We start from the raw sequence: 14,094 nt of genomic DNA on the forward strand, positions 1-14,094 counted from the left end.
TATTGATAGGCCAAAAAACACACACACTCCTGACTGGCTAAAAAATAAATACAGCAAAATCTGCAACAAAAAAACGTGTGGGGCCTTAAACTTAAAGATATATTTATATACCTATATCATGTCTCTCTATATATACACACTCATTGATTTAAAAAAAAAAAAAAAAAAATTCCTAGATTTATTGCCATTTTAGTATTTATGGGACCAATTGGGATGCCAGCTTTGGCAACCAATGAGTGCATACGATCTACAGGCCCAGCTATGGGAAAATGTGTATGATAAACCTGCAACCTGTATTCCCAGCCGTATCTCATCTTTTATCTAGGCTAGAGGCAACACAGGGTATAAAGGCCTCCTTTTATTATAGAGATAGATAGATAGATAGATAGATAGATAGATAGATAGATAGATAGATAGATATGAGAAAGAGATAAGATTTCTACATATAGTTCTAGCATCATAATATGATGCACATGAGTACACAATTTTCCTTTTTTTCTGCAGTGTTCTGCTTTTTAATCTTATTTTCTTCTAATATTAAGGGACATATTCCAATCATAACACTTTTGGGGATTAGGAAATTGCATTTTGTGTAAAGTGTCTACAAATGGAGACTTCCTTTTAAATAGGAAATGTATGTGTGTAAATACCCTGTATTGCTGTTTACTGTTGTAAAGGGCCAAATCAGAAATGTGCCAGTATTATTTCAGCTTGTTCCTGCTATCTCATGGTTTGTCTCTTTTTCCCTTCTCCTTTCCCCAGAGACTTGTCATACAATCAGCTGAACCGTTTGGATGAGTTTGCATTTGTTGGACTTGGCTCGCTGGAAAAATTAAACCTAGGGGATAACAGAATAAATCATATTGCTGAAGGTGTATTTAAGGGACTTGCAAACCTTGTGACATTGTAAGTGGAATTTTTTTTTGCCCATTGCATTAGCTACAGTTAAGAATGTATTTACTGTTATGAGTCAAGAGGTTTTCTAGAGTAGAATATTAGTAAATTATTAGGCGGTAGGGTTCTATTAATGTTCTTATCTTTGTGCACTATTTTCCGTTTTCAGTTTTAGACTATAATAATTTTACCTTTACTATATTAAACCTATCTTCCCCAATATTGTTTCCCATACTCTTCACTACTGTAGGCAACAGAACTGGCCCCCATTCTTCAGTATCGTTTACACCTCTTCTAATCCTTCCCAGGAGTCACAGCTTCCTGTATTGTGCATTGGCACCTAGTGATGAAGGACTGGTAGCAAAACCCAGTCTTAAGGGCTTTTCTACTAATTCAATTTCTGTCCAGGCCTGCGTTTTAAAAGCATCATCTTAAAAAGTAACGAAAGCAAATTACTGTATGTAGATGCATAACCTTCAAGGAAAACTGAGGGTTAGCGTTGGCAATAAACTGATGTAGCTTTGCCACGGATAATCACTATTTTTCATACATACTCAATTACTTTATGAATTTGTCAGATTTCATATCCTGTTACCTGTCTTTGTGTGTACCTGTCTTCAGTGTCATAGAATACAAGGCCCTTTCAAAAGTAATGCCACAGTCTCAAGCTTACAGTGCATTGCAATAAATATATATGCACACAAAGGTAGACTTAGACTGAGTTCACATCTGTGTTGGAGACTCCATTTGGAGTTTCTTTCACTCTGTTCATTGGAAATAGCTGAAAGAAAAAAAAATGGACCTATCAACTCATTTGTGAATGATCTTTGATTACATCATTATTTTATGTCCTCTTTATACAATGCAGAGGGTCAGTAACTTGTCTCATTCCAACTGTTATAGAACCACAACTTCCAGCATACATGTGTCCTTTGGCAGTTCTTGGAACTCAAAATTGAGAAGAGTAGGAGGTGAAATACCTCTAGTTGTTGACCCCTGATATAACTCCCCCCCCCCCCCCCCCAATAATGATAGGGCTGTCCATCCGCAGGATTTTCCTTTTAAAGCAGGTGTCACTGTCCCTCAGACCATTGGAAGGTCGAAAAATAGTTTAAATAAAACTATGAACAAATTCCTCCCCACACAGTATTAAATGCTCCTCAGAAGCACTCCCTCCCTACATGGTATTAAATGCTCCACAGCAGCCCCTCCCCACACAGTATTAAATGCTACACGGTAGCCCTCCTTCCCAACACTGTATTAAATGCTCTAAAGTAGCCCCCCCCTCCCTACACAGTATTAAATGCTCCACAGTAGCCCTCCTCCCCACACAGTATTAAATACTCCACAGTGCACTTCCCCACAATATTAAATGCTCCACAGTAGCCCCACTCCCCCACACAATATTAAATGCTCCACAGTAGCCCCACTCCCCCACACAATATTAAATGCTCCACAATAGCCCCCCCCCCACACACATAAACACACACAATTATACTTACCTAAAGTCCCATGAAGAGCCGCTTGGCGTCATCCTCCTTCAGACTTCAGGTGCTGATGACTTGCCTCATTGTGCTGGTGTAGTGTAGGCAGTGTTTGCCTGGACTGTGGCCTACACTTACAGCTGAAAGAAGGGATTGCTCACTAATGGGGAATCCTACTTTGAGGACCCCTGCTTTAAAATATAGCAGTAAATGGTCTTTATTCACTACCCAGAGCCAAAACCCTTTCATGACAGCCTATGCAGCAAGCCTGGTTCTGCCTGGTTCTTGGTCATGCCAAGAAACCAAACAATTTGTTATAAGACTACCTATGGTTTATTTATTCATATTCTATTTGCTCAGCCTGTGGTGGTTATCTTCCCAATACTTCACCCCCCTACATCCCCCTCTTTCCACTTTAGCTGAGAAAGATGGCTGAATGCATTCATATTCTGTTAACCTTTGTGCAACCTCTCTAATGCAATAATTAAATCCAGTCTCGGAGAGTTAGAGCCTCATGAAAGGGAACAAGAATACATTAATTAGGACCTTTTTTTGGCGCAAGAAGGGCGTAACGACAAATGACAGGCAGACTATGCAGTTCAGGGTCAGCCGTTGTTCACAAGCAGGAGGGCCATGGTGAATAATGAGGCTCCGATCACTGATGAGTAACCAAGCATGAAGCAAGGAACCTTCATACAAGGAAGTGGATGTTATCTATCCCCTACACACAGCATCTAGTATAGCACTCCAAAGGCTGAGAAAAATAACTACTTTGTTAAAATATATCCATTTAATACTGAAACTTGCTTAATGTGATGGGATCCTCTCCCAACTTGTGCCATCCTGTATTCTCTATTCTATTATCCAACTCCGAAAGGTGAAGAGGCACAAAACCTTCAGAAAAATAAAAAACTTGCAACCACTGGAAGTCTTCAGGGTTTACTGTGTACTTCTGAAACAAAAAAAATGTTTATAGAAATCCTGAAGAGACCTCATGGGTTACATTCAGGGTCTTTTTTTGGCTGTAAAATAGCTGAAGAGGTAGGACTTTTATCTCCACCAGATCCAGTTCTTTGCATCCTTCAATAGGGGCCATTCCATTTATTCTATTGCAGATGGATTTTTTTTTTCTCGAACCCCCCCACCTTTCCTGAGCAATCGTCACTGTTTCAGCACAATAGATTAGGCTGTCAAACGGCTGATAAACTGTGACCGCCCACCTGACACTGTAATTAGCATGATTGTTCAGGAACAGTGGAGGACAGAGAAAGAAAATCCAGTTATGTCAAAATGTTTGGAGGGGAACCCATTGAAGGATGAACAGAGTTGGGAAAGGGTCTTCTTCATTACTCTGTTCTGTAGCAGATTAAACTGCGGGGGGAGGAGGTCTCCTGTTGTAGCCAGTTGTCTTACAATCAGGCACAGGATACTGAGGAGGAGGGAAGGAGATGGCTTAAGCAGGTTTCCCCATCTCCCTGTTTTGGGGGTGTGTGATCTTAATAAATATTAACTTTAGGGTCTATCGTTTCTATTGGGAAATACTTTGTCACCACCACCTAAAATCCCCTTGTTTGCCATCGGTCTGCAAGCTGCAGGTTTTTTTTTAGTGCTGGTAATTTATATGTAGGCAGCCCTATTATCTTTATGGCAGTCTTAAGTAGTATGTCAGCATGTGGCCCTAAAGAGTGTTTCCACCTAAAAGCATCAAATTTTCTGTTTTAGTGTTTATGCTTCGGTTGGCTTGTCTACATTTTACAGTAGGTTGGTAAAACAGAACCCATTGACCCTACTTAAAGGGAACATGATGCCATAGGCATGCAGGAAGAACTAAATAGATATATAAATAGCCTTTAAGGTTGGTGCTAGCCACTGGGTTTAACAAAAAAACCAAAACCTTCACCAAAGACCAAATGGAAATAAGTGAAGAAGCAGCACTCCAAATAAACAATCCAGCTGAGTATTTTTGCCCATGAAGGCAGTGAGGGGTGTTGGGACACAGGGACCCTCCCGCTATGGGATGTGTGTTTAAGGTAATATGGATTGATGTGGTGCTATGTCAGGCTGGTTTGTGATGAGGTCATTAATTAATCATGTACTTTATATATATTTTATGTTATGTACTTTATTTTCTCTCTGCACTTTACACTTGTGTATGAATTGCAGTCAAGTTGGCTTGCATAATTTATTAGTACTTCACATGACACATGGATTTTCTCACTTTTATTACTTAATATAATTGCACTTTCATTGTTGCTCTATTTATATGTGGATGTTGTTGGCACTCATTGCTTGAAAATGCCTTAATGGAGATGGTGAAATGTCGCTGTGAACTATGGGAGGGGGATAGAGAGAGGGAATCCAACTGTGCTAGAATCTGTTGAGCAGCACCTATTGAATGACGCAGAGAGTTGGATGTGGTGAAATGTCACCTTTATAATAATCTATTTGTCCTGTTGTAGGTGAAGTTAAGGGGGAGGGCAGCTCCCTTTGTGGCCAGTTGTCTTACAGTCAGGCACAGGATACTGAGGGGTGGAGGACATGGTTGAACTCCTGACGCACGCACACACACACATATATAATTTTAACAGTGAGAGAGAGAATATCAAAAATAAAATCCAGAAAATCACATTATATAAATTTTATACATTTTATTTGCGTTTTGCATAGAGAAAAAAAGTATTTGATCCCTCTGGCAAACAAGACTTAATACTTGGTGGCAAAACCCTTTTTGGCAAGCACTGCAGTCAGACATTATTATTATTATTATTATTATTATTATTATTATTATTATTATTATTATTATTATTATTATTATTATTATTATTATTATTTATTTATTTTTTTAAATGAAAGGTTGATGATGTTTGTGCACATGTCAGGAGGAATTTTGGTCCGCTCCTCATGGTAACCTGGAGCTTCAGCTCCCTCCATGAGTTTTCTATGGGATTAAAGTCCAGAGACTGTCTAGGCCACTCCATGACCTTAATGTGCTGCTTTTTGAGCCACTCCTTTGTTGTCTTGGCTGTATGTTTTGGGTCATTGTCCTGCTGGAAGACCCAGCCACGACCCACTTTTAATGTCCTGGTTTAGGGAAGGGTGCTTTACACTCAGGATTTTATGGTACGTGGCTCCATCCAATCTCCCATTGATGCATTGGTGAAATAGTCCTGCACCCTTAGCAAAGAAATACCCTCAAAACATAATGTTTCCACCTCCATGCTTGACAGTGGGGACGGTGTTCTTTGGGTCATAGGCAGCATTTCTCTTCCTCCAAACACGGCGAGTTGAGTTAATGTCAAAGAGCTCAATTTTTGTCTCATCTGACCACAGCACCTTCTCCAAATCACTCTCAGAATCATCCACATTGGTCAGATGAGACAAAAATTGAGCTCATGTTTTTTCACTTTCCCCAGTAATACATTTTAAGAGTGTATAAAATAGTGTATAAAGCTGTTCTATTTTATTCAGAAGAATCCTAGGGAAAAACTGAGTGCTATGAAATATCTCACAATGCCAGTGTGACTAAAGCCGTAGATGATTTTATTTGGTGTATATACTTAAAAAATTTGCGAGCCTTTGCTGGTATTGATTAAATATCTGCTCAATATAGGGACCTGCGGAACAATGAAATCTCCTGGGCTATAGAAGATTCCACTGAAGCGTTTGCTGGTCTTTCCAAGCTACATGTACTGTAAGTAGCAAATACCCCATGAGGCAGTTATATTTGTTATGTCAGTCGTAATCCTGTACTACACTGAAGTAAAAAAAAAAAGTAAAATGTACTAAATTTATTAAGAGGTGTATCTTGTGCTTGTCCACTTGCCAGAAAAACAAATCTATGCCTGTTATGTGCATGTATGCATAATTTACCACAATATCTGGGGTAAATTCTGTTAAATTATTTGGGCCAAACACTTGATAAATTGCTTCAAAAGTCTTTTTGCAGAGAGCACCTGATGCTGGGTTCACACTAGCGTTTGGCACTCCGTATTAGGTTTCTGTCTTCTGCCAGCAGAAGACGGAAACCTGTCTTGCCAAGTCCGGCCGTAAGTGCTGGTGAGCGTTTGAGCTCTCCGCGGGGAAATCGTTTTTTTTTTAAACCGGACACAGAGTACTGCATGTCCAACTCTGTGTCCGGTTAAAAAATAAACTGTTTTGCCACGGAGAGCATAAAACACTCACCGGCACTCACAGCCGGACACTTTTCAAACCCATTCAAATTAATGGGTTTGAAAAATGACTGCAGGTTTCCGTCTCCTGCCATGTTTTTTGCAGGAAACGGAAACCTGCGGAACGGAGTCCTGGGTGCAGATGTGAATGAACCCTTAAGGTGAACATTATGAGGCATTCAGGAATTATAGAACACTGGCAGGATGCTGGGGAAGATGATAGAAAAAATAAAAATCTTACTCTTCTGTCCCCCGACGCTGCTTGGAACTGCAGTGGAAGTCCTCACCACACGTGACCTCAGTGGTCACAGGAAAAGTCCTTTCCTATGACCGCTGACACCACCGATTGGCCTCAGCAGTCAAGTGCGGTGAGAACTTCCGTCAGAACAAGCCCCCGAGTCTTGAACGAACAGCATCAAGAAAAGGTAAATGTAGGTTTTTTTTTTTCCCTTCACTTTCCCCGGTCTCTTGCCAGAGATCTGTAAATCCTGCACAACCCCTTTAATGAGACTGACCGAGTGTGTCTGTCTGTCTACCTACAGCTTTCGTAGGGACACAGCCGACTTTGCTTTTAGCATTAGATAACTGGTCAATCCCGTGAAACCTGTCTGCTCGTCTACTTAAACTTAATGCACATGGCCGGTTTGAGTGAGTTAAATTTGTTTAATGACTGACGGTTCTTTTCCTACTTCCCATTGGGGCCTCCTATTCTCCATACCAAAGGGATGAACACGTGGGAAGTGCTATTTCTCTATATTATGCCCTCGCCTACATGCAACCTTTTGGATGCAGCCTGCATACTAAGGTGGTGGATAAATGAGTGCCTTCAGTTTTATCTTGTTTTTACATATTAAATGTAGACTAGTATCTTGTTAAGAATCTCGCCGTTCTCCCAGTGCAACTTCATTACGAAACATAAATTGGAATATTAAATGAGGACTTCACTAATTTGATGGCTTAAGTACTGTAAGTTCCTTTGGTCAATGCATTATAGAGTAGTACATTTAGAAGAGAAACTAATTTCACTTTTTCACTCTGTCTGCAGTGTTTTGCAAGGAAACAAGATTAAATCCATCACAAAAAAAGCATTTACTGGCCTGGATATGCTGCACCACCTGTAAGTATGTTTAGTAGCCTAGTGTCTAACCGAAAAAAAGGAAAAAAAATCTATGTTGTTACCACCCTATGAAGAAGTTAGGCTCGGGCTTGCTTCACATCTGTGTTGGGCTAGGTTCACATATGCCATTTTTTTGTGTGCAAATATGACCTAGTTTGTAAGTCCCTGCACTGGGCCTCCAATGCAGATGTGAACATAGCCTAAAATCTCCTTTTATTTTTCTACATACAGGCTTGTTATGGGTTGTATACTTGGTCATAGGTCTATACCAGTTTTGTCTTTATTGTTAATGAACGTTTTTGCCTTAATCTGCGCCATCAGAACACGTATCAGACTTGCTTCCACAATATTTCCAGGCATCCCAGTACTGTTTCAGTCAGATTTTAGTCTTATTAGCTGGGTAACAAAAAGAATGATTTCTAGTGTGTGTCATATTGTGTTATCATACCATGATTTGGAAGTAACTTGTAGGTGGTTATTATGTTTGGCAGCTTAAGCGGAGTTCTCCTAGGATTTGTATTAGGGCAACATTTTTCTTTATAACTCTTAATGGAAAGCAGATGGAAATGATAAAAATTTCCCATTTTATTTGGCAAGAAATGGAGCACCAGTGCTATTATCTTGTGTATTAGACCTCGGCATGTTCAACGATGCAATAAATCAAGGAGTGCTCATACTAGTGGAAGATACTATAAATTAATGTGAAACACTATGAAATACACCAGGGTCACCTTCATCAAAAGCTTTTCACTGAACTTGTCCACATCATTTGGATGAGAACATACAGAGCAAGAGCTCATATAAATTCCATGTAGATCTCACCTTGAGTAAAGGCCAAATCCCACTGTTGTCGAGGTAAAATTGGACCGGTTTATAAGAGAACTAAGCAGCACCTCTTTAAATGCTTAGGCTACTCAATGGGGGAAATTTCTCAGGCCTTCTTACTTACTAGTGTAAAAAAAGGCCTGAAATAGAGTTTAGTGCAGGCGCACAGTCCTGTGAGAGATGCCCCAGATTTATGCTGAAGTGTGTCATATATATGGGCAGGTGCACATCCTCCAGTGATACAGGAATTATCGTGGCCAACATGCTGTTGAATCACCTCCAGTGTCATAAAAAAAAAAAAAAATACATGTAAGCATATACCTACATGGAAGCACATTCCTCTAATTAGAGGAATGTACTTCCATTTCCTCTTATAAGCCCTCTCCTTATTGCTAAACTATAAAAATAGGAAAAACCGCTCCACCTAGTAATAATGAAAGGTTGCACGGACACTTACTCCAGACTGCAGTGGAGTTACTAAGGTGCAACAATGTGAAAATGTATCCAGCAAACCAAAAATTAAAATATAACTTCATTTATAAAAAATGAAAAGACACTCTTACATTGTGCGTCCAGGATACAAGAGCATAGTCCAAAGCTTACGCGTTTTGGAACTCCTTTTGTTGTCCCTTACTCAATGTAAGAGTGTCTTTTTATTTTTTATAAGTTTACTGCTCAATCCTGTGTTCACTATCTGTGAAGGAATGGGAGAGGAGTAAAGGTATGTTCACGTGGCGAACACCAAATTCTACGTGTGATCTTTCCGCACCGCTAGCTGCGACGGGATGCCGATGCAGTGCACTGGCATCCCGTCGCAGCATTCCGCTCCTGATTAGGCCCAAATGAATGGGCCTAATCAGGAGGGAGTTTCACGCCGCGGCTGTCTCAGCCATGGAATCTGTAGGAAGAAGGGGCATCTCGCTTCTTTTTCCTGCTAGTGGAAACAAAAAACACTAGCGGAAAAAAAAAAGCGAGCAGCTCCCTTTGAAGTCAATGGGAGCCTTTTTGCAGGCGGATTCCATGTCAAAATCCGCCTGCAAAAAACTCTGTGGGAACTAGCCCTGAGGGAGATGCAGAAAGAAACATGCACCCTGGAGCAGATCACAGTAAGATTTTCACTTCTATATTGCTCAGTACTGCTAAAATTGGATGAAAACTATTGCTGTGTGCATGAGGCCTAACTGGTATCTCACTCAGCTCCTCTCCCTTCTAACATAACCTGATTTGGTCTATGATTTCTAGTCCATCTTTACTGATGACATGGCTGAGAAAAGGCTGATAGAGATTCATTTTCCTCTGTGATATTACGCATTTTCTTATATTCACCTGAACTATTACTTAGAAAGAAGGTGAAGCTACAGGCTGAGACCCCGTATTGCGGAAACGCAGCTCTTTTTTGTTGCAGATTTTGCTGCTTTTTTTTTGTTTTGTTTTTTTTGTGCTAAGGTGAATGGAAGGGGGAATGTACGTGTGCGTCTCTCCATTCACTCGTATAGGCGTTTTAGAAAATGGCAAATAAATATATTGGATTTCCAAGAATAGTCAGACATAAGTAAATGGATGGAGCTCTGCACCTATATGAGGCAGGGGTCCTGGCTCTTGATCCTAGAGGTGGGACCTGCATCTTTAACGCTGTAGATAGTTCATAAATGTCTGAGATTTGCAAAATTTTACATAATAGACCCCCTTTAATGGGGTCGGTTTAGTTCCACAGCCAGCCTGACGATTCCCCTACAGTGGACACTGCAAGGAGAAATGTAATCAGATAAATGGCCCATCCACGTGATAATACAGGAAAAGCCTGAATCTGGCTAATAGAGAGGGGAACAAGACAGCTCCTTTTTTGCACCTTTTTTTGCTTTGTGTAAAAAGTAGATTACCGTATTTTTCGGACTATAAGACGCACCGGACCATAAGACGCACTAAGGTTTTAGAGGAGGAAAATAGGGGAAAAAAAAAAATTTAAGGAAAAAAAATTGGTGAAATATTTAATAACCTAATAATATAATATTTCACCAATGTAAATAGAACCGGGGGCTTTCGGACACAGGGATACCAAATGTGTATGTGTTTCACAGTAATGTTTTTGTTTTATATGTATTCTAGGGATATGGGGGTGATTTGAACATATCTATCTATCTATCTATCTATCTATCTATCTATCCGTCTGTCTGTCTGGGTCTGTCTTTCTGTCTATCTATATCTAATCTATCTCATCCATGGATGGAAAGAGACACCCTGCAGTGAAGCTATGCAAGAAGAGAAAAAGGGGCGGGCCAGACGGGTGAAGGAGGTGTGGTTTTCTAAGCAAACTTGAAAACACACCTCTTTCACCTGTCTGGCTCGTCCCTCCTTCACTGCCTCTCACATCTTGCTCCGGCAATGAAGCCACACAGGCAGGGAAGTAGGGGCGGGCCAGACGGGTGAAGGAGGCGTGGTTTCAAGCTTGCCGAGAAAACCACGCCTCCTCCTCCCGTTTGGCCCGCCCCTCCTTCCCTGTCTGTGTGGCTTCATTGCCAGAGCCAGATCTGAGAGGCAGTGAAGGAGGGGCGGGCCAGACGGGAGAAGGAGGCGTGGTTTTCTCGGCAAGCTTGAAACCACGCTTCCTTCACCTGTCTGGCCCGCCCTTACTTCCCTGCCTCTCATATCTCGCTCCTGCAAAGACGCGACACAGACAGGGAAGGAGGGGCAGAGCAGGCAGGCACCGTGCTATTCTCCTTTTGATTCACACAGACGCTGCACACGCTGCATTCGGACTATAAGACGCACACACATTTTCCTCCCATATTGGGAGGAAAAAAAGTGCGTCTTATAGTCCGAAAAATACGGTAAGTTAAACAGTTTGTCCAGGCCAAAATTCTATGTTTTAAATAGGCCAGGTGAGATGGAAAAAAAAAAAAAAAATCCATATTCTCCTTTCCCTGGCGGTCCGGTCCTGCCTTTTCATTATTGTATTCCAAAGGAAGTCCCCGCCACACTGGATTGCTGAGGTCAGTTGGTGGCCTCAGCAAAGGATACGTGACATTCTGGGGTCACTTCCTGATGTCGCTGACTGGCCAATCAACAGCTTCAGCAGAAGGGATCTGACATGTCACAGTTGGCGAGGAGTTTCACTTTCAGAAGACACCGGAGCAGAAGAAGGATCAGACCGCAGTGGGGGGACACTGGTGCACAAGGGTAATGGTGACTGTGCTGGTTGTTTTTTTTTTGTTTTGTTTTGGTTTTTTTTACACCCCCCTGGCCTATTATAAAAATATTCCTTTGTCCAGACACACTTATTAAGAAGCATATAGTAGCTATTGCTATGAATCCTTAGCTTGGTAGCAGAGGTCACCTTTCCATTTGCTCCTGAAGTGATGCCATATCCGACAGTAATATTCTCTTATGCTTTTCTGTACGAAAGATACATAATTAATGGCACCATCTCGACTTAATAAACCCAGATATGGATTTTCTATTTGACATTTGCTCATTTCTCTTCACAGTGACTTGAGCAATAATGGGGTTATGTCTTTGCAAGATGACGCCTTTGCTCATATTAAACTCCAGGAGTTGTAAGTATTACAGGTCATATTACTTGATATGTTTTTTTTTTTTTTTTTTTTTTTTTTTGTGCTTTGCTTTTATCATTTGCATGCACTACATATCCTCCAATATTAGGTATTACATTTCCTGTTTAAAGCTGCGTATAACCATCTGCTTCAGGGAATCTTTTGTCCTGTTGTGTTTTCTGAACATTTCGGCCCAGGCTTTACAAGCTTGAGTTTACTTAAAGCAATTTGGTGTGTTTTTTTTCTTTTTGATGGTTGTCTTGTTGTACACAAGATGACAGTGACAAAATAACCTGTCATATTTTACCCTGTCTGGTAACCTACTGTGTAAATCTTTTACAGAATTCTAAACACAAGCAATCTCCTGTGTGACTGTCAGCTAAAGTGGTTTCCCCCGTGGCTAGTTGACAACAGTTTGCAGAATTCGGTAAACGTGAGCTGTGCACATCCTGATTGGCTGGCCGGGCGTTCTCTGCTCAGCGTGGATTCTGCAGATTTTATCTGTGGTTTGTATCTAACTTCTATCATTGCTGAATTTCTATGGACTAAGGGATATCTTTACCATGTCAGTTTACATTTGTTGGATCAACTTTAGACATTTTCCAGCAACGGTGAAGTTTGTCTCTGTATCATTGTATTTACATGCACCTGTTAAACACAATCTTTGGGGTAGTGAAAGATTTCAGCATTGAGCAGTAGTTTTGTACAGAGCTTTAAAATTGATTTTTCGTATAGAGTGAATTTTACACACAGCTGTCTGAGGATAGTAATAGTAAATAGTATATATAGTAGACTTAAGCTAGGTTCACATCTGCGTTCGGTTTTCCATTCGGAGGTCTCCTTGGGGAACTCCCAAACGGATCCTAATCCGCATAAAAAAAGCCGTTGTCTTAAGAAACTGCGGATCCCATAAACTATAATGGGGTCTATGTGGTTTCCGCGTGAAAATTGCAGAGAGAAAAGTACTGCTTGCGGAGAGGGGAACGGAATCCCCGAACACAGATGTGAACCAAGCCTTACATTGATCTGGCAGTGCTTTTCCAACAATATTAGAAAAAGAAAATATAATCATTGTCTTATGATAGTAGTGTTTTTATTGCTTTAATATTTATCCCTGTTTGCATTAATTTCAGTAATTCGTTAAAGAGATTATCCCAGCTCAAGGATTCTATCTATACTGGTAGCTTATGCAAATTGAAGATTTTTCCTAAATCTATTGCTTTAGAAAATCTGCTTTGATCTCTTGCTAAGTCACCTTATTCCTCCCAGTGTTTACACAGCGTTGCTATAACCACGGACGTATAGGACAAGTGACATCACTTACTCACTGCTCTTGTCAGCAGAACAATCATTCAGCTAATTTCAGTTTGCTGATAAAGCCCAGTCTGTTATCTCTCTATGTAAACACACAGATAACATTGAGGCCACTCTGTACAAGCATCTGCATATTATCTGACCTGCATAATTGTTCTCTGGTGTGTTCAGCAAGAAGGAGGAGAAGAGAAATACAGGAAATGAGATGCAGACACTGCAGGCAAAGCTTATAAAGCTTATTAAGATTCTGTTATTGTTCTTTCTTGTCGCGACAAACCAGCAGACAGGATTTGTTTTTTGCAGTCTTGTATTTTGATACATTATAGACTGTTCTGGACTCTCCAATAGGAAAAACTTCAGACATTCTGTGGCCCCGCTTTCTGCCCTCTCAAACACTGCTCTTAAAGGGGATTGTTGCATCACAAGGATCCTATCTATACTGCTAGTTTATGTGGATTTAAGACTTTTCCTAAATACATTGCTTTATCAAAACTGCTTTGTTTGGCAGCTATCTTAATTTATTCACTTTGTTGTTTACACTGCGTTTCCATGACCATGGCCTGGTGATGAGCTTATCTCCCTTGTCCAGAAGTGACCTAGCTACCTGCTCTCAGGGGGGGAGGCTGAGTCTGTATTTCTGAGCTGTTTATGTCTCTGCCACAGACAAGTAACGGAGCTCCTGCTCTCAGATAGGGGAGGGGGGAGGTGAGTGCTCTGGCATTTCTGAGCTATTTATCTTT

The 14,094-nt window shown here is 40.7% G+C and overlaps 1 protein-coding gene across 1 annotated transcript in view; it reads left to right on the plus strand.

The window, feature by feature from the left end:
- The window catches only part of LRIG2 (leucine rich repeats and immunoglobulin like domains 2), a 55,382-nt gene that overhangs the window by 24,319 nt on the left and 16,969 nt on the right, over positions 1-14,094 (plus strand). Inside the window, exons 8-12 of the mRNA XM_075264070.1 lie at positions 763-906; positions 5,989-6,069; positions 7,593-7,664; positions 11,975-12,043; positions 12,383-12,546. Coding sequence (XP_075120171.1) covers positions 763-906; positions 5,989-6,069; positions 7,593-7,664; positions 11,975-12,043; positions 12,383-12,546 — 530 coding nt within the window. The remainder of the gene's footprint in view (positions 1-762; positions 907-5,988; positions 6,070-7,592; positions 7,665-11,974; positions 12,044-12,382; positions 12,547-14,094) is intronic.

The sequence above is a fragment of the Leptodactylus fuscus genome, chromosome 2 (genome assembly GCF_031893055.1).
Source record: "Leptodactylus fuscus isolate aLepFus1 chromosome 2, aLepFus1.hap2, whole genome shotgun sequence".
NCBI lineage: Eukaryota > Metazoa > Chordata > Amphibia > Anura > Leptodactylidae > Leptodactylus > Leptodactylus fuscus.